Below are 12,618 nucleotides of genomic sequence, written 5' to 3' on the forward strand. Positions count from 1 at the left end.
CATAACCAAAGCTGGAACACTTCCTTGCGCATGTTAGCTGTCCTGCGGGAATCTCCTCATTCCTTTTACTCTCCTACGATTATTCCAAAACTCTTGTGCCGATCTTCAAAAACGCTTTTGCGGATTTCTTCTTAATCATTACGCATTTTGGGTTTCAAAAGTTTTAGCCGAATCTTCTCGTTGTCTAGAGATTAAAGGAAACTCATATGGCTCAAGCAGTTGAAGAATGGTACAAGCAGATGCCTATTATCACCCGCTCGTATCTAACAGCAGCTATTGTCACCACCATCGGTTGTTCCCTGGATGTATGTTTCCTCTATCCCTTTGATCCGTCGTGATGAGCATCTTCTTAAATTGGAATTGAATATTTGTTTGGGCAGAAAGAGTTTTGCTTGATTGTTTGATAGTTGATAATTTTATTTCTAGACAAATGGGTATTATTGTTTTTAGCTGATTTCTAATAGGGTTTGTTTTAATTTTGCGAATTGAAGCCATTTCCTTTACATGTTCTATGTGAATTGTTGTGTGCTTTTCGGTTTATTGCTCAAACTTTAATTCTATAATCAAAATTTTGGATTTTGAAAGTTGTATTTATTTTTTTATTTGTTTTATCTTATTAATGACTAGGCTACTTAATTTTGGTTATTGTGGCCATTGGTATGACAGTCATTTTCCCGCACAGTATTAACCTCGTAGTTCAAGTTCAAGGCAAACCATCCATGTTGGAGTTAGAGGAAGTGTCAGGAAGGAAAATAACCATCCTTATGGGTTAGCTTCAGAAGTAGAATTATTTTTAACAACATTTAGAGTACTATTCAATCCAATCAGTCTACCCCTTTGGGTTTGGGTTAGTGAACTTGATTAGTTTGTTCTGATTTTGTATTTTTTTTCCTTCGATCATGTTTCTATTAGCATTGAAATTTCAAGTGGACTTGTTCATCTCTTCCTTTTGTAATTTTGATCGTCTGCATGTATACTTGCACGGTTGAAAAGCTTTAGCAACTAGTTGTCTTTTCCTCTCATTTTCTTTCATTTCCTTTTCTTTGTAGATAATATCTCCTCATAATTTGTACTTGCATCCTACACTTGTGGCTAAGCATTATCAATTCTGGCGTCTCATCACCAATTTCCTGTACTTCCGGAAAATGGGTATGTTTTAAACTTTGAGCTTTAAAAGATAAATGATTTGCATTGTTGTTGGTGTATTATGTATAATAGTGCTAAGATGGGGAAATTTGTGAAAAAAATGCTGCTTCCTTTAATGTATTTCTTTGAATCTAATTAACTAGAACAGTTTCTCACGAATGCATTGTTTTTTATACATCCAGCTATTCACTTTCACTTTTTGATAATCACCATAAAGAAAGTTATGGATCAACTTATCTAGAATCTCAGTGCCTCTGAATTCTGAATGATAGGCCCTATGGGAATGTTGTAATAGGCTGTTGAGGATTTTAAGGTCCTAAATTTACCTTCATAATGTAGATCTTTCATTGTAAACAAACATATAACTGCTTGCTCATAGATAAAGTAATTTCTACTGTATACATGGTACAAATTTTACTCGTGTTAAAGCAGTTCGTTGCAAGTGTTGAAGCAATATGTCTAAAGTGTGTTAGAAATTAGGCATATCTTTTTCTTTTCTAATGAAAGATATATGACTTGCAGAGCAACATAGGCTTTGTCCTTCCTACTTCCAGTCTACAATAGCAATGCTTAATTGTTCAAGTTCACTTGCTAATGTTTTTCATTGAAATACTTTTGCTTCCCTATTTTGAAGTAAATTAACATTTTGTCAACCTAAACTGCATAAGTTACATGCCTCATTTGAATTGAAATTTTGGATAGCATGGCATAATTTTAGTCTTTGAAATGTTGGAGTGAATGGTCTCAAACACAATGACAGCCACAGTGTTCTTTCAATCTTGATATTAGATCAACTAAGCTGTGAGAAGTGATTCCCAGTTTTTTTATATCTAAGTGCTGAAGATGGAAAAATATTAATAAGCTTCTGGCACTTAATAGGTTATAATGTGTTCTGCCTAACTCTAGTTTTGCGGTTATATTTGAATATTTTTGGTAGTTTCAAAATTCGATTTAACACACTAAAATAGTATGCAAAGTTGTTTTTTACTCAGTTAAATCATACTAATGCTCTATATTTGCATTACAAGTTCCTTTCTCAACTGTTGTAATTTTGTGTCAGATATGTACAAAGAATCTTACATCTTCAGGTGCTTGAAATCCAAACTGCAAATAGTATCTGAAAGAGTAGCTGAACGCCCATCTATTGCAAGATGCATTAGTGTGGTGGTTCTTTTAAAACTCTCTATTTTTTGCCAATTCATCTTAAAGTAGTTGTATGCATAATTGAAATTATTTATGCTATTTCTGTTATTTATAATGTGGCTTTTCATTATACCAGACCTGGACTTTTTGTTCCACATGTTCTTTCTTGCTCGATACTGCAAACTTTTAGAAGAGAACTCCTTCAGGGGGAGGACTGCAGATTTCTTTTACATGCTCTTATTTGGTGCCACTGTTTTGACTGGGATTGTTCTTCTTGGGGGAATGATACCTTATTTGTCAGAATCATTTGCAAAAATCATATTCCTTAGCAATTCATTGACGTTCATGATGGTTAGTAAGTCTTTGCCTACTATGGCATATTAATGTTGGTGGTTCCTTTTAGCTGATTTTCACCTAAGCTTCTCTCTTACTTTTCATGCATACAGGTGTATGTCTGGAGCAAGCAAAATCCATTTATCCACATGAGTTTCTTGGGCCTCTTTACTTTTACAGCAGCATACCTACCATGGGTGAGTTAACTCACTCTTCATGCTATTTTGCCAATGTGGGTATAAATTAGTTGAACAAGAGTTGATGCATGTGTCCACAATTTGCCAGTCATCCCATCTATATTACAAATCACAACTAACCTGATTCATGAGCTTCCTTAGATCCTAACATTTCCGCTTTCTTTCCATTTTCATGATTTGGGAATTGTTCTGTGGAAGTGTAAGACTTTGCTTGTATTTTATGCAGGTTCTTTTGGGATTCTCTGTCCTTGTTGGCGCAAGTGCTTGGGTAGATCTACTGGTGCGTTTTATTTACTAAATGTTCCTTTCAACATCAATATTCCATCATTATCTGCACATGTTGGAAAGTTTTTAGCCACGTGATTCTTTTGTTTTTTTTTTTTTAATTACAATTAGCAAATTTCTAAACAATGTAGTACCAAGTACATAGCTGGTTATGAATTATGATGGCTTGCTTGATTAGAAACTGAATACTTGTATGTTCCAAAAAGTTATGTTTCTGCCATTGGTAAGTTCAGTGTTCACAACTGTCACAAATTAAATATAAAGATTAGGAGGGCAACTATTTATTAGTCTACACTCTGGGCATTGTCTCTTGAGCATAAGATATTACTAAGACAGACAAAATTTTGAAAAAAGAAAAATAAATCATAAAATGCTATATAATCTTAAATGCTGTAAGAAATATGCTTCACTATAGGAAATGATCCTCCCTGTCCGAATAATTTTTTCTCTCACCATCTGATATCTTAAATATCTATTGCCTGTCCTTGTAATGCCTCTTTATGTTCCTACTCATTTGTGTTTAGGGAATGATAGCTGGCCATGCTTACTATTTTCTTGAGGATGTATATCCACGGATGACTGGTCGACGACCGCTACGAACTCCATCATTTATTAAATCACTATTTGCTGATGAGGCTGTTGTAGTGGCCCGGCCTGCAAATGTGAGATTTGCTGCCCCGCCTGCTGAGGACATGCATCAAGATTGATCTGGACCCCTACCTACAATCGTAGGCTAATGAGCGGTGGCTTTTGGTCAGCCCTTGCTATTTGGGGATGTAAAGTTGACACAGTTCTTTGGCATTATCTATTCTGACATGTCTTCACTTAGGTTAACTACGTATATGATTTTGCTGCTACAGGAGCCATGCATAACTTGGAGACGAGGTTTTGTAATTTATATCAAGAATGTAAGCTCCTAGGGTCCTAATGGATAGAGGGTGGTTTTGTGCATTTGTTGCTGCTTTGGTTTTTTTTACCCTTTGTCAAACTTTTTCAGCCCATTCTTTTTCTGAATTTTACGGTTTCCTTACAGTTCATGGCTGTTCTTTTTGTGGGAGTAAACGGTGAGTTTTGCATTGTGAACTCGGCCGCCCGCTTGCTTTGTGAAATTATTTTTCTTTTTCATACTTGATTATTCAAGCTTTTAGTTTCATGCATGGACTTTTGGTCCCTCTTAGAATATATCAAATGGTACTGTTGAAATCTGATCAATACTGGTTAAGAGGATTCCTATTTTATATGTTAAGAGATTTTTTTTTTTTTGGCCTCTGAACGAAAACTCAAATTAAATGTTTTCTATTATTTTATTTTTAACATGTTTATATATAGAAAATCTATTAATACTAATAAAATTCTTGAAATTTTAAAAACGAAGTCGTTCTCCTTTAATCAAATTTTCTTTTGATGTCTCAGATATCAGAATATTTTTCGATAAAGCAATACAACATTAAACTAGGCCTAAAGGCAGAGAGTGAACGGCAACTACCACAAACTAATTTTCTTTCCACCAAATTCTAAAAAAATAAACTGCATACAACGCATCAAAACGCCAATGCCTCAAAAGCCATAAACCCATTTGTGAAATCAACTCAAATACCTTCCCTTAAGCAAGCTGCAACTAGCTGTCTATTGTACATGCAAAAAGAATTGCTGCTATCATGAGCCAGCTATCATGAGCCATTACCAGAATACGTCTGGATTTGTTTTCCTGGCTCTGACATGCTCCCATATCACCTACTTCCAACCATGAAAATAATACATTTCCTGCGGCAAAACTACAATAGAAAGAAGAAACATTGCAGTTACCGAATAGGGTGATATTGCGCCGATATTCTCTTGGGCGGCAACTTTCGCAGAATGTAGAGCACTAGAGCTGAAGGTAGAATCTCAACAAGCTGTAAAATTCAACAGAAAAGTTAAAAAGTATGTATACAATACAGTAGAATAGTGAAGGTTAATTATAAAGGCATCGAGCCAAGTATACCATGTAATATATCACATTCAGAACTGGATGGTCCAAAACATCAAGTGATGCATCGGAATCAAAAGCAGAAAGAAGAACCTGCAGGTTAAGAATTGAGTTAGAAGCACATCAACGAAATCCATCATATGATGAAAAAATTGTCGCACATTATCGCCACATGACTGCTCTTTCTACTTAAAGCCATTAGGATACAATTTATAGTCTAATATGTGTTCTTTTCATCCCAATACAGCTATATAATATTCTCGAGCAAGCAATTACTTGACCAAATAAATCACATTAGATTAATCATGACTACATAAGCCCAGTAGATCAAGCATCTCAAGAATGTCTCCACTTCTTGCCTATCTTGCTCTGCACAATTTCACCTTACTCTCAGAATATCATCATTATAGCTACCAATGCAAATGTGGCCAAGCATACATACGTTTCCTAATTGCCAACCACGTTATGTGAATATGTTGCATATGCTTATACTACATCACCGCAATGCAGATAAGTAATCATCATTCATCAAAATATGATGTGGGAAGAAAATTTAAGCAACTTATCAACAAAAGGTTTTCGCCAGAGAAAAATTACATGTCTGAACATTCTGAACTGCCATGTTCCATGTATAAGCTCATATAAATTATTTAATACCCTCCATGAAGATGTCTGCTTTGTGAGTGCCCAATCTTCGATCAACAAGAATTGTTAAGGTAACAAGGGTGAAAGCTAATTCCCGTGCCACTTCAGCTGTCACATGTACAGCACATTTACCATATATTTTCACAACAATGAGGTCACATACGCTGCCTCAAGCTGAAACTGACTTCAGAATTTACAATGCTTTTTCAAAGTGAATTACTTCTCAAAGTGTTTTAAGTCTTCACAATCATTTTCTATCAAGCAAGGAGAAGATTGGGAAGCTGTAACATCACAACATCTGCAGGCTAGTATGTGTCTGTATGTCTGCCTACTGGTTAGTAATTACTACTTTGTTCATTTTTTTTGCAAATGAGAAATGATTTGCTTGATGTTTTATCTGTATAACTTCATCAAACTAAGGTATATTAGAGAAATTGCGTTACTAATGAGCCTGAAGATAACAATGTTGGACATCATTTTCCACAATAACTGACAGCTTACCTAGTCATATGGAAATACATGAAATATGTAAGATGAATAGATCTACAGTTTTGCAGTTATTAGCACATCTAAAATATTTTCATAAAATTTAACAATGAAGACTATTGTTTCAAGCTTACCACAAAACACCTTATAAGGAAGCATGTGAAACATATGGCTGTAACTGATCCAACCTGCAAATTTGCAAAAACTATTTCACTAATGATAGTTTAAACTCAAATAAATGAGTATGCTTTTGTGCGTGTTTTTTCTATAATGACAAGAAAATTGATTAATTTTTCCAATTCAAAATATAGGCAAATCTCTTTAAAGCTTGTGCTAGCGTTTCATAATACTGATAATCATACTTGATCATGCGGTTTCATATTCAATTTATATTACACATGCATGAGCTAATTGAGCGGCACACATGTCATACCAAACATTTGTGCCCTAGAGATCACATAACAATTAGAAGCACTAAAGTCACCGACAATTGCACAGGGCTTTAAGATAGCCATCAAAGACATAGCAAACTTGAAAATCCAATTATGGACTTCTACTGCATACCCAGATACATAATTGTTGCACAGCGTCATGACAAATGATTGCCCTTAACATTATTGATTTTTTCTAATTACTGCAATATTGGATCTGTCATTTTCATATGTCAAAATAATAAGCAAACAGATTCATCGCCCATGAATTTGCACATTTCCTACTTTCTTATTGCATCGAGCACTAGCAGGAGGTAGAAAGACCAATAATGACTGAATGGAATGCCAAGGATAAAGGAAAGGCAAACACACCTCATGGAGCTTCTTTCTTCTCCCTTTAGACTCAATAGGGAAGCGTCTCAACATGAAAAACAACCTGAAAGCATTGAAAATAAAAATTCAGAGGAAGAGGAAAATCCTAACTTCTGCACAAATAAATGTAGCTCAGATGACTCTGAATAATATAATAACCATAATCATTTAGTATCTGTATTATAGAGAACACTCACCTGCCTCCATACAACAAGAAACCCAATGCAGCTATAATTGATACCACTGAAAATGAAAAGAACGGTAATGTACTTAGATAAGAAAAATATATATTTTATAAGAACTCTTCAGCAATCAAAGTCATCAAATTATCATGGCAGGGCAGAAGGTCTAACCTGCAATAAATATCTTTCCAATGAATTCAACAACACTGTTGTCATCTATCCAGAGGTACACCCAGATACAAACCTGTTCAAAACCTAAGTTTCGTAAGGCATTTTACAAAATATCACAGAGTACAAAGGTCCAGCAGTGGACCTCACAGTGCCTGGTCAACTGTTTACATCTGGAACCATGAATGATCAACTTTACAGCTAAAATGATAATGAATCCATTCTCAAAGTCCTAAACCTTTTCCCTCAAGTGCTACACCTATACCCCTCCGTTGGGCAAATAATCCAAAGAATCCAATATGAGTTCTATGAGGAGAAAATCCTGAATACTGAATAGGCTTAGAGATAACAACTATTGATATACATCATTTTGACTGATTACACAAACCTCGCGCAATTTTGAAATGTTTGATTTTTATGCCTTCACTCATGTTATAATTTTTCAACATAGGTCCTCACCCATAAGTTTACAATTCACAGAATGTAAAGGAAACTGATAGAAGCTAGGTCTCCATAGGATTATATGTGATTAACAAGATGAAAAAGCAGCAAAATTTGCTATAAAAAAGATCCAGTGGTGGTAGTAAAAACAGATTGAAACATTAAGCATACCTGTATGAAGTAAACTCCGCAATTGACTGAAATATAAAAAATTCTTAGCTTATCTGTTGGCAAGCTTCTTGCCTGAATGACAAAAAAATTGAAAAAAATTAGAACTTCATAATGTTTATTAAATCTTAAAGAAGACGAAAAATTACATGAACAACTGAGAAAAGCATGCAAGTAAATTGGCTATTACTCATGAAACACCAACTCCCATATGTACTTGCCTGGTGATATATCTCTGCCCAAAACAGGACAAGCAGGGTGTAAGTAGAAAAAAAGAGAAGTCCCGGTAGATCCAATAATACCAAAGTTAGCACCTGGAATTGGATTGAAGGTGCAGTAGCACTATGTTAGTGTAAAAGCACAAGGCAATATAGACGTTATATGATGAAGAAACCAGCTTTATGCATGAACATTATCAAATTAATCTTTGTCAAATAATAAGCCTTAAACCAAGAGTATGTTTAGATGCAGAACTGATGGTTTTTAAAGCTTCAGCAACTAACCTTGGGATGCAAAATAAAAACTTGCTTGTGAAATCCAAACACAATTGCACGCACTGAAAATATATAATTCAAAAGAAACAAATTAGCACTCGAATGAAAAAGTTAAAATGAGAATCAAAACGTCACTGATAACTAAAGCATCACCTCCATTGACAATGAAGTTCATAAGGTGGAAAACTTTCTGTGTAGTCCAACCATACTCGGGAACTCTCAACTCAATCCTTATTAATTGAATCTGAATGACAAATAGACATATATAGAAACTTTCTAAACTCAATTGACCTATTAGATAGAAACCAGAAACATTAGAGCAGAAAGTTCCACAAAACAGCATGTCTAAGCAGACGTAATAACAAGACTATTAAACAGTCTATTCACTTGAACTGTACCCCAGAAACCATGCCCATCAACTTAAAATAGTTCAACTAATTTACCAATGGGAACATCCAATATCCAGGCATTAATTTGAAAATACTAATATCAATATCATACGGATTAAGGGGGAAAAAAAAGTAATCATGTAAGAATTAAGCGAACCTATAGGAACTTTTGATATGATAAAATTTTTAATTCTAGACCAAGCACTACTCTTAACTATTCAAATTAACAAAAAAAAAATCGATGAATTCAAGAAATTGGAAAGTAAAAGATAATATTTTGCTTCATTACAATGTCAATCAGTTTTCATGAACCAAAAACGCTTGCACTTAACCAGAAGGAAAATATATATATATATATATATATATAAAAAGCCAAAAGAAATTACAATAAATCGTGATCCAAAGAACCCATTCCAATAAAAGAATAGAGAAAGAAAAAGACCAGAGCAACAGCGGAGACAAGGGCATAAGCAGCACAGAGAGCATAGAAGATCCCATCCTGCCACTGAGTTGACTCATTGATCTCATCCCACCAGTTCCCAACCAAATGAACAATTTCCAAAGGGGCTAATTGCACTGGCATTCTGGTCATTCTCTCTATCAAAAAATTTTCCCAGAAAGTCCAGAAGAAGTCAAATCAAAATCAAAATCCTCGCCTCACCACTACACACCCAAAAAAAAAAAAAACAGAACGAGAGAAAAAACAAGGAAGCAAAAGAAAAAACCCAAACCCAATAAAGAGGGGGAAATTCAAAGCTTAAAGAAAGAAAGACAGACAGCGAAGGATTGGGCTTTTGCTGAGCTCCACCGGTCGGTCTACAGATTTCAGCAACTAAGCGTCTATCTAAAGAGGGATGATGAGATTTGGTGGTTGTGCTCAGTTGCATCACCTATTTTACACCTTTCTTCTCCGCTATTATTATTATTATATTATTATTATAAAAAATTACTGATTAGTCTCTCTTGTTTAAGAAAATTTATTAATTAATTTTTAAATTTTAAAAAATATATTAAAATATCTTAAAAAATTTTAAACTCTATTAACTCATCACTTTATTAATTTTCACTATTAAATATCCTGAAAAAAATAAAATATCCTTAATATAATTAAATTAATTAATTAATAAATTTTTTATTAAACTAAAAATTAATTAATTTTTTAATTCACAAAAATTAAATAATTAAATATTTAATAAATAAAATAATTTAATATTTTTTAAAATAAAATTAATTAATAAATTATAGGACTACATAATAAATTTTCCTCTTTCTTATTCTTATTATTATTAAATACATACGTGCTCCTATTAATTTATTAATATTTTTAATTAACAGATAAGGATATGATTTCTATTTGCTTTTCGGATTTAGACTTTTACTCTAGGGATGAGTTTGGAATCAAAATGGCTAAAAGATAAATCAACTTTAAATTATACATCAAATTAAAAATTTTAAATTATATAATAAAATTATCACTTATTAAAATTTTAAAATATAAATTATATTATATTAGTCTTTTTAAAATATTTTACTATTTTTTTCTTTTTGGAAAATATATTTTATTAACAAAATTTATTTTAAATTTTTTAAAACTTATCATAATATAACTCAAGATTTAGCATAAATAAAAATTATCAAATAAAAGAGATATACTAATATTAATAAATTATTATTTGAAAAAAAAAAAAAAAAAAGATAAGACAAGCATGGAAATTAGACGTGGTTTCATCACATGATGAGGGTGAAGGGATCGATAGATGCTGGGGGAGATTCCTAACATGTGGGGGCCTTTACCAGAAGCCGAGAGAAAGAACTAGGAAGCACTATTTTAACTGTTTGTGACGCGAAATTTCTCACGGCTCGACGTGGCATGGGGCGGTTTGCCGGTGCCTGCCACGTTTGATTTTTGATTTCACTGCATACTCGTGACACCTCCGACCAAATTAAAAAAAATAAAATTCATTTATTTTTTTTAATTTTTTAATAATTTTAATAATAGTGAGTTATTTAATTTTAAAAATAATATTAAGATATATTTAAAAATACAGAAATTTATTACATTTATTATATTATTTCAATTTATGTAAGATAATATAAATGACTATTATTTTTTAGAATAGAGTAATGACTTAAAATTCCCTACTTCCACTCTTATATATAATTTTTAAAAATGATTTTTTCACAATTTTATATTGTTTATATAATTTTAAGTAGTATAATTTTTTTAAAAAGTTTACTATCAACTATACTAAATATTTCTAGAATTTATTAAAAACTATTTTATCACATTAATTTCTTGTTTAATTATCCATTTTTTCTGATAATAAATTAATAAAGAGAAATTTACTGAAATTAAACTAATTAGTGCAATACAAAGATATTTAAATAAAATTAAAATATTTATTATAATTTAATTAATTTGATTAATTTTTAATCATAGCAAAGATTGTAATAAATTTAAGGAAGAGCCTATGAAGAATTTGACCCACACGTGAGTAAGTTTATTCAAGAATTTAAATTTGAAAAACATTAAAACTGGAAAATAATTTATATTAGAAAGTATTTTTTATAAAAAATATTTTATGTAGAAAATATTAGAGAACAAAATAATTATTTTGACTATCATGTACATTCGCTAAATTGAATTCCATTACACTTAAATAGACAATAAAAAAATTAAGCAGATAATTATCTTAAATCAAAAATTAAAATTTTAAAATATCAGTAAATTAAATTAAAAGTTTAAATAATTAAATCGATCAATTCAATTTGATTATATTTAATTTGATTTTTATTTAAAAATTAAAATTTATTTAGTTCTAATTTAGATGGATAAGATCTTACTACTTTCAGATTTATTTTGAATTTGGTGGTAGGCCCATTTTTATGGATCTTACTAAATTAAGGCAACCTTGAATCTAGGAGGTAATAAGACAGCTTTTGTTTGCAGTTAAAAAAAAAAAACAATGGAGGAGTTTTTGAGACAAAACATGAAAATTGGTGAATGGATGTCAAAACTAATGTTATAGCAGTTGTATCTTAACTTCCAGTGGCTTTTCAAATACCACGAGCGTTGAAGGGTGGGCGAAGACTGAAGACATTAGTTTCTGTCTATTTCTACTACTCTCTGCAAAACAAACAAAACTTAAAAAATGATTTTCTGATGTGCATTACATTGTAAAATTATATTAAAATTTAAATAAAATCATTTTTTTTTTGAAATGGGATTTAAATAAAATCTTATATGTTTATATTATGTTGATTACAGACTCCAGTTTAGGTAAATATAAATCTATTATTATTATTATTATTTGTTTGTTATTAATATAAATACATAATTATTAATTTATTATATAATATATATAAAATTGAAAATATAATTTTTAAATAATAGATAAATTTGACATATAAAATGAGCATTAAATTTGTTTAATTATTGTTTATGATATTTATATTAACTAATTTTTTATAATTTTAAATATTTATTGATTAAAAAAATAATTTGGGAACATAGAAATTTCAATATATTAGATTTTAAAAAGGTAATATAATTTAGATAATATATTAAAATCAAGCCAATTATAAATATGATAAATTATTAACAAGTTTATATGTATTTATCAAGTACGTATAGACAGTTATTTGATATAGAAATTATTTTGAAATCAATGTTTCATCAGGGAGGATCCGTGGCGCAATGGTAGCGCGTCTGACTCCAGATCAGAAGGTTGCGTGTTCGATTCTCGTCGGGTTCAATTTCCCGCTCGGA

The 12,618-nt window shown here is 31.5% G+C and overlaps 2 protein-coding genes and 1 non-coding gene across 3 annotated transcripts; 2 read left to right on the forward strand and 1 right to left on the reverse strand.

Moving 5' to 3' along the window:
• On the forward strand, nucleotides 1-4,231 carry LOC110603608 (derlin-2.2). The gene is made up of 6 exons (XM_021741400.2): nucleotides 1-305; nucleotides 1,050-1,149; nucleotides 2,426-2,640; nucleotides 2,736-2,819; nucleotides 3,046-3,099; nucleotides 3,629-4,231. Exons 1-6 carry the CDS (start codon nucleotides 207-209, stop codon nucleotides 3,809-3,811), a joined length of 735 nt encoding a protein of 244 aa, XP_021597092.1. The 5' UTR covers nucleotides 1-206; the 3' UTR covers nucleotides 3,812-4,231.
• A 234-nt stretch (nucleotides 4,232-4,465) lies between these two features.
• Nucleotides 4,466-9,743, reverse strand: LOC110603607 (tobamovirus multiplication protein 1). Its single transcript, XM_021741399.2, has 11 exons — nucleotides 9,292-9,743; nucleotides 8,614-8,704; nucleotides 8,470-8,522; nucleotides 8,188-8,280; nucleotides 7,970-8,041; nucleotides 7,361-7,433; nucleotides 7,205-7,250; nucleotides 7,008-7,071; nucleotides 6,339-6,392; nucleotides 5,089-5,166; nucleotides 4,466-4,999 (listed from the first exon to the last, which is right to left on the reverse strand). The coding sequence occupies exons 1-11, from the start codon at nucleotides 9,439-9,441 to the stop codon at nucleotides 4,907-4,909; spliced, it is 867 nt and encodes a 288-aa protein (XP_021597091.1). The 5' UTR covers nucleotides 9,442-9,743; the 3' UTR covers nucleotides 4,466-4,906.
• Nucleotides 9,744-12,532: 2,789 nt separating this feature from the next.
• On the forward strand, nucleotides 12,533-12,604 carry TRNAW-CCA. Its single transcript has one exon. It is a non-coding gene; the product is annotated as a tRNA-Trp (tRNA).
• Nucleotides 12,605-12,618: the final 14 nt, after the last annotated feature.

This window comes from Manihot esculenta, chromosome 16, assembly GCF_001659605.2.
Source record: "Manihot esculenta cultivar AM560-2 chromosome 16, M.esculenta_v8, whole genome shotgun sequence".
Lineage (NCBI taxonomy): Eukaryota > Viridiplantae > Streptophyta > Magnoliopsida > Malpighiales > Euphorbiaceae > Manihot > Manihot esculenta.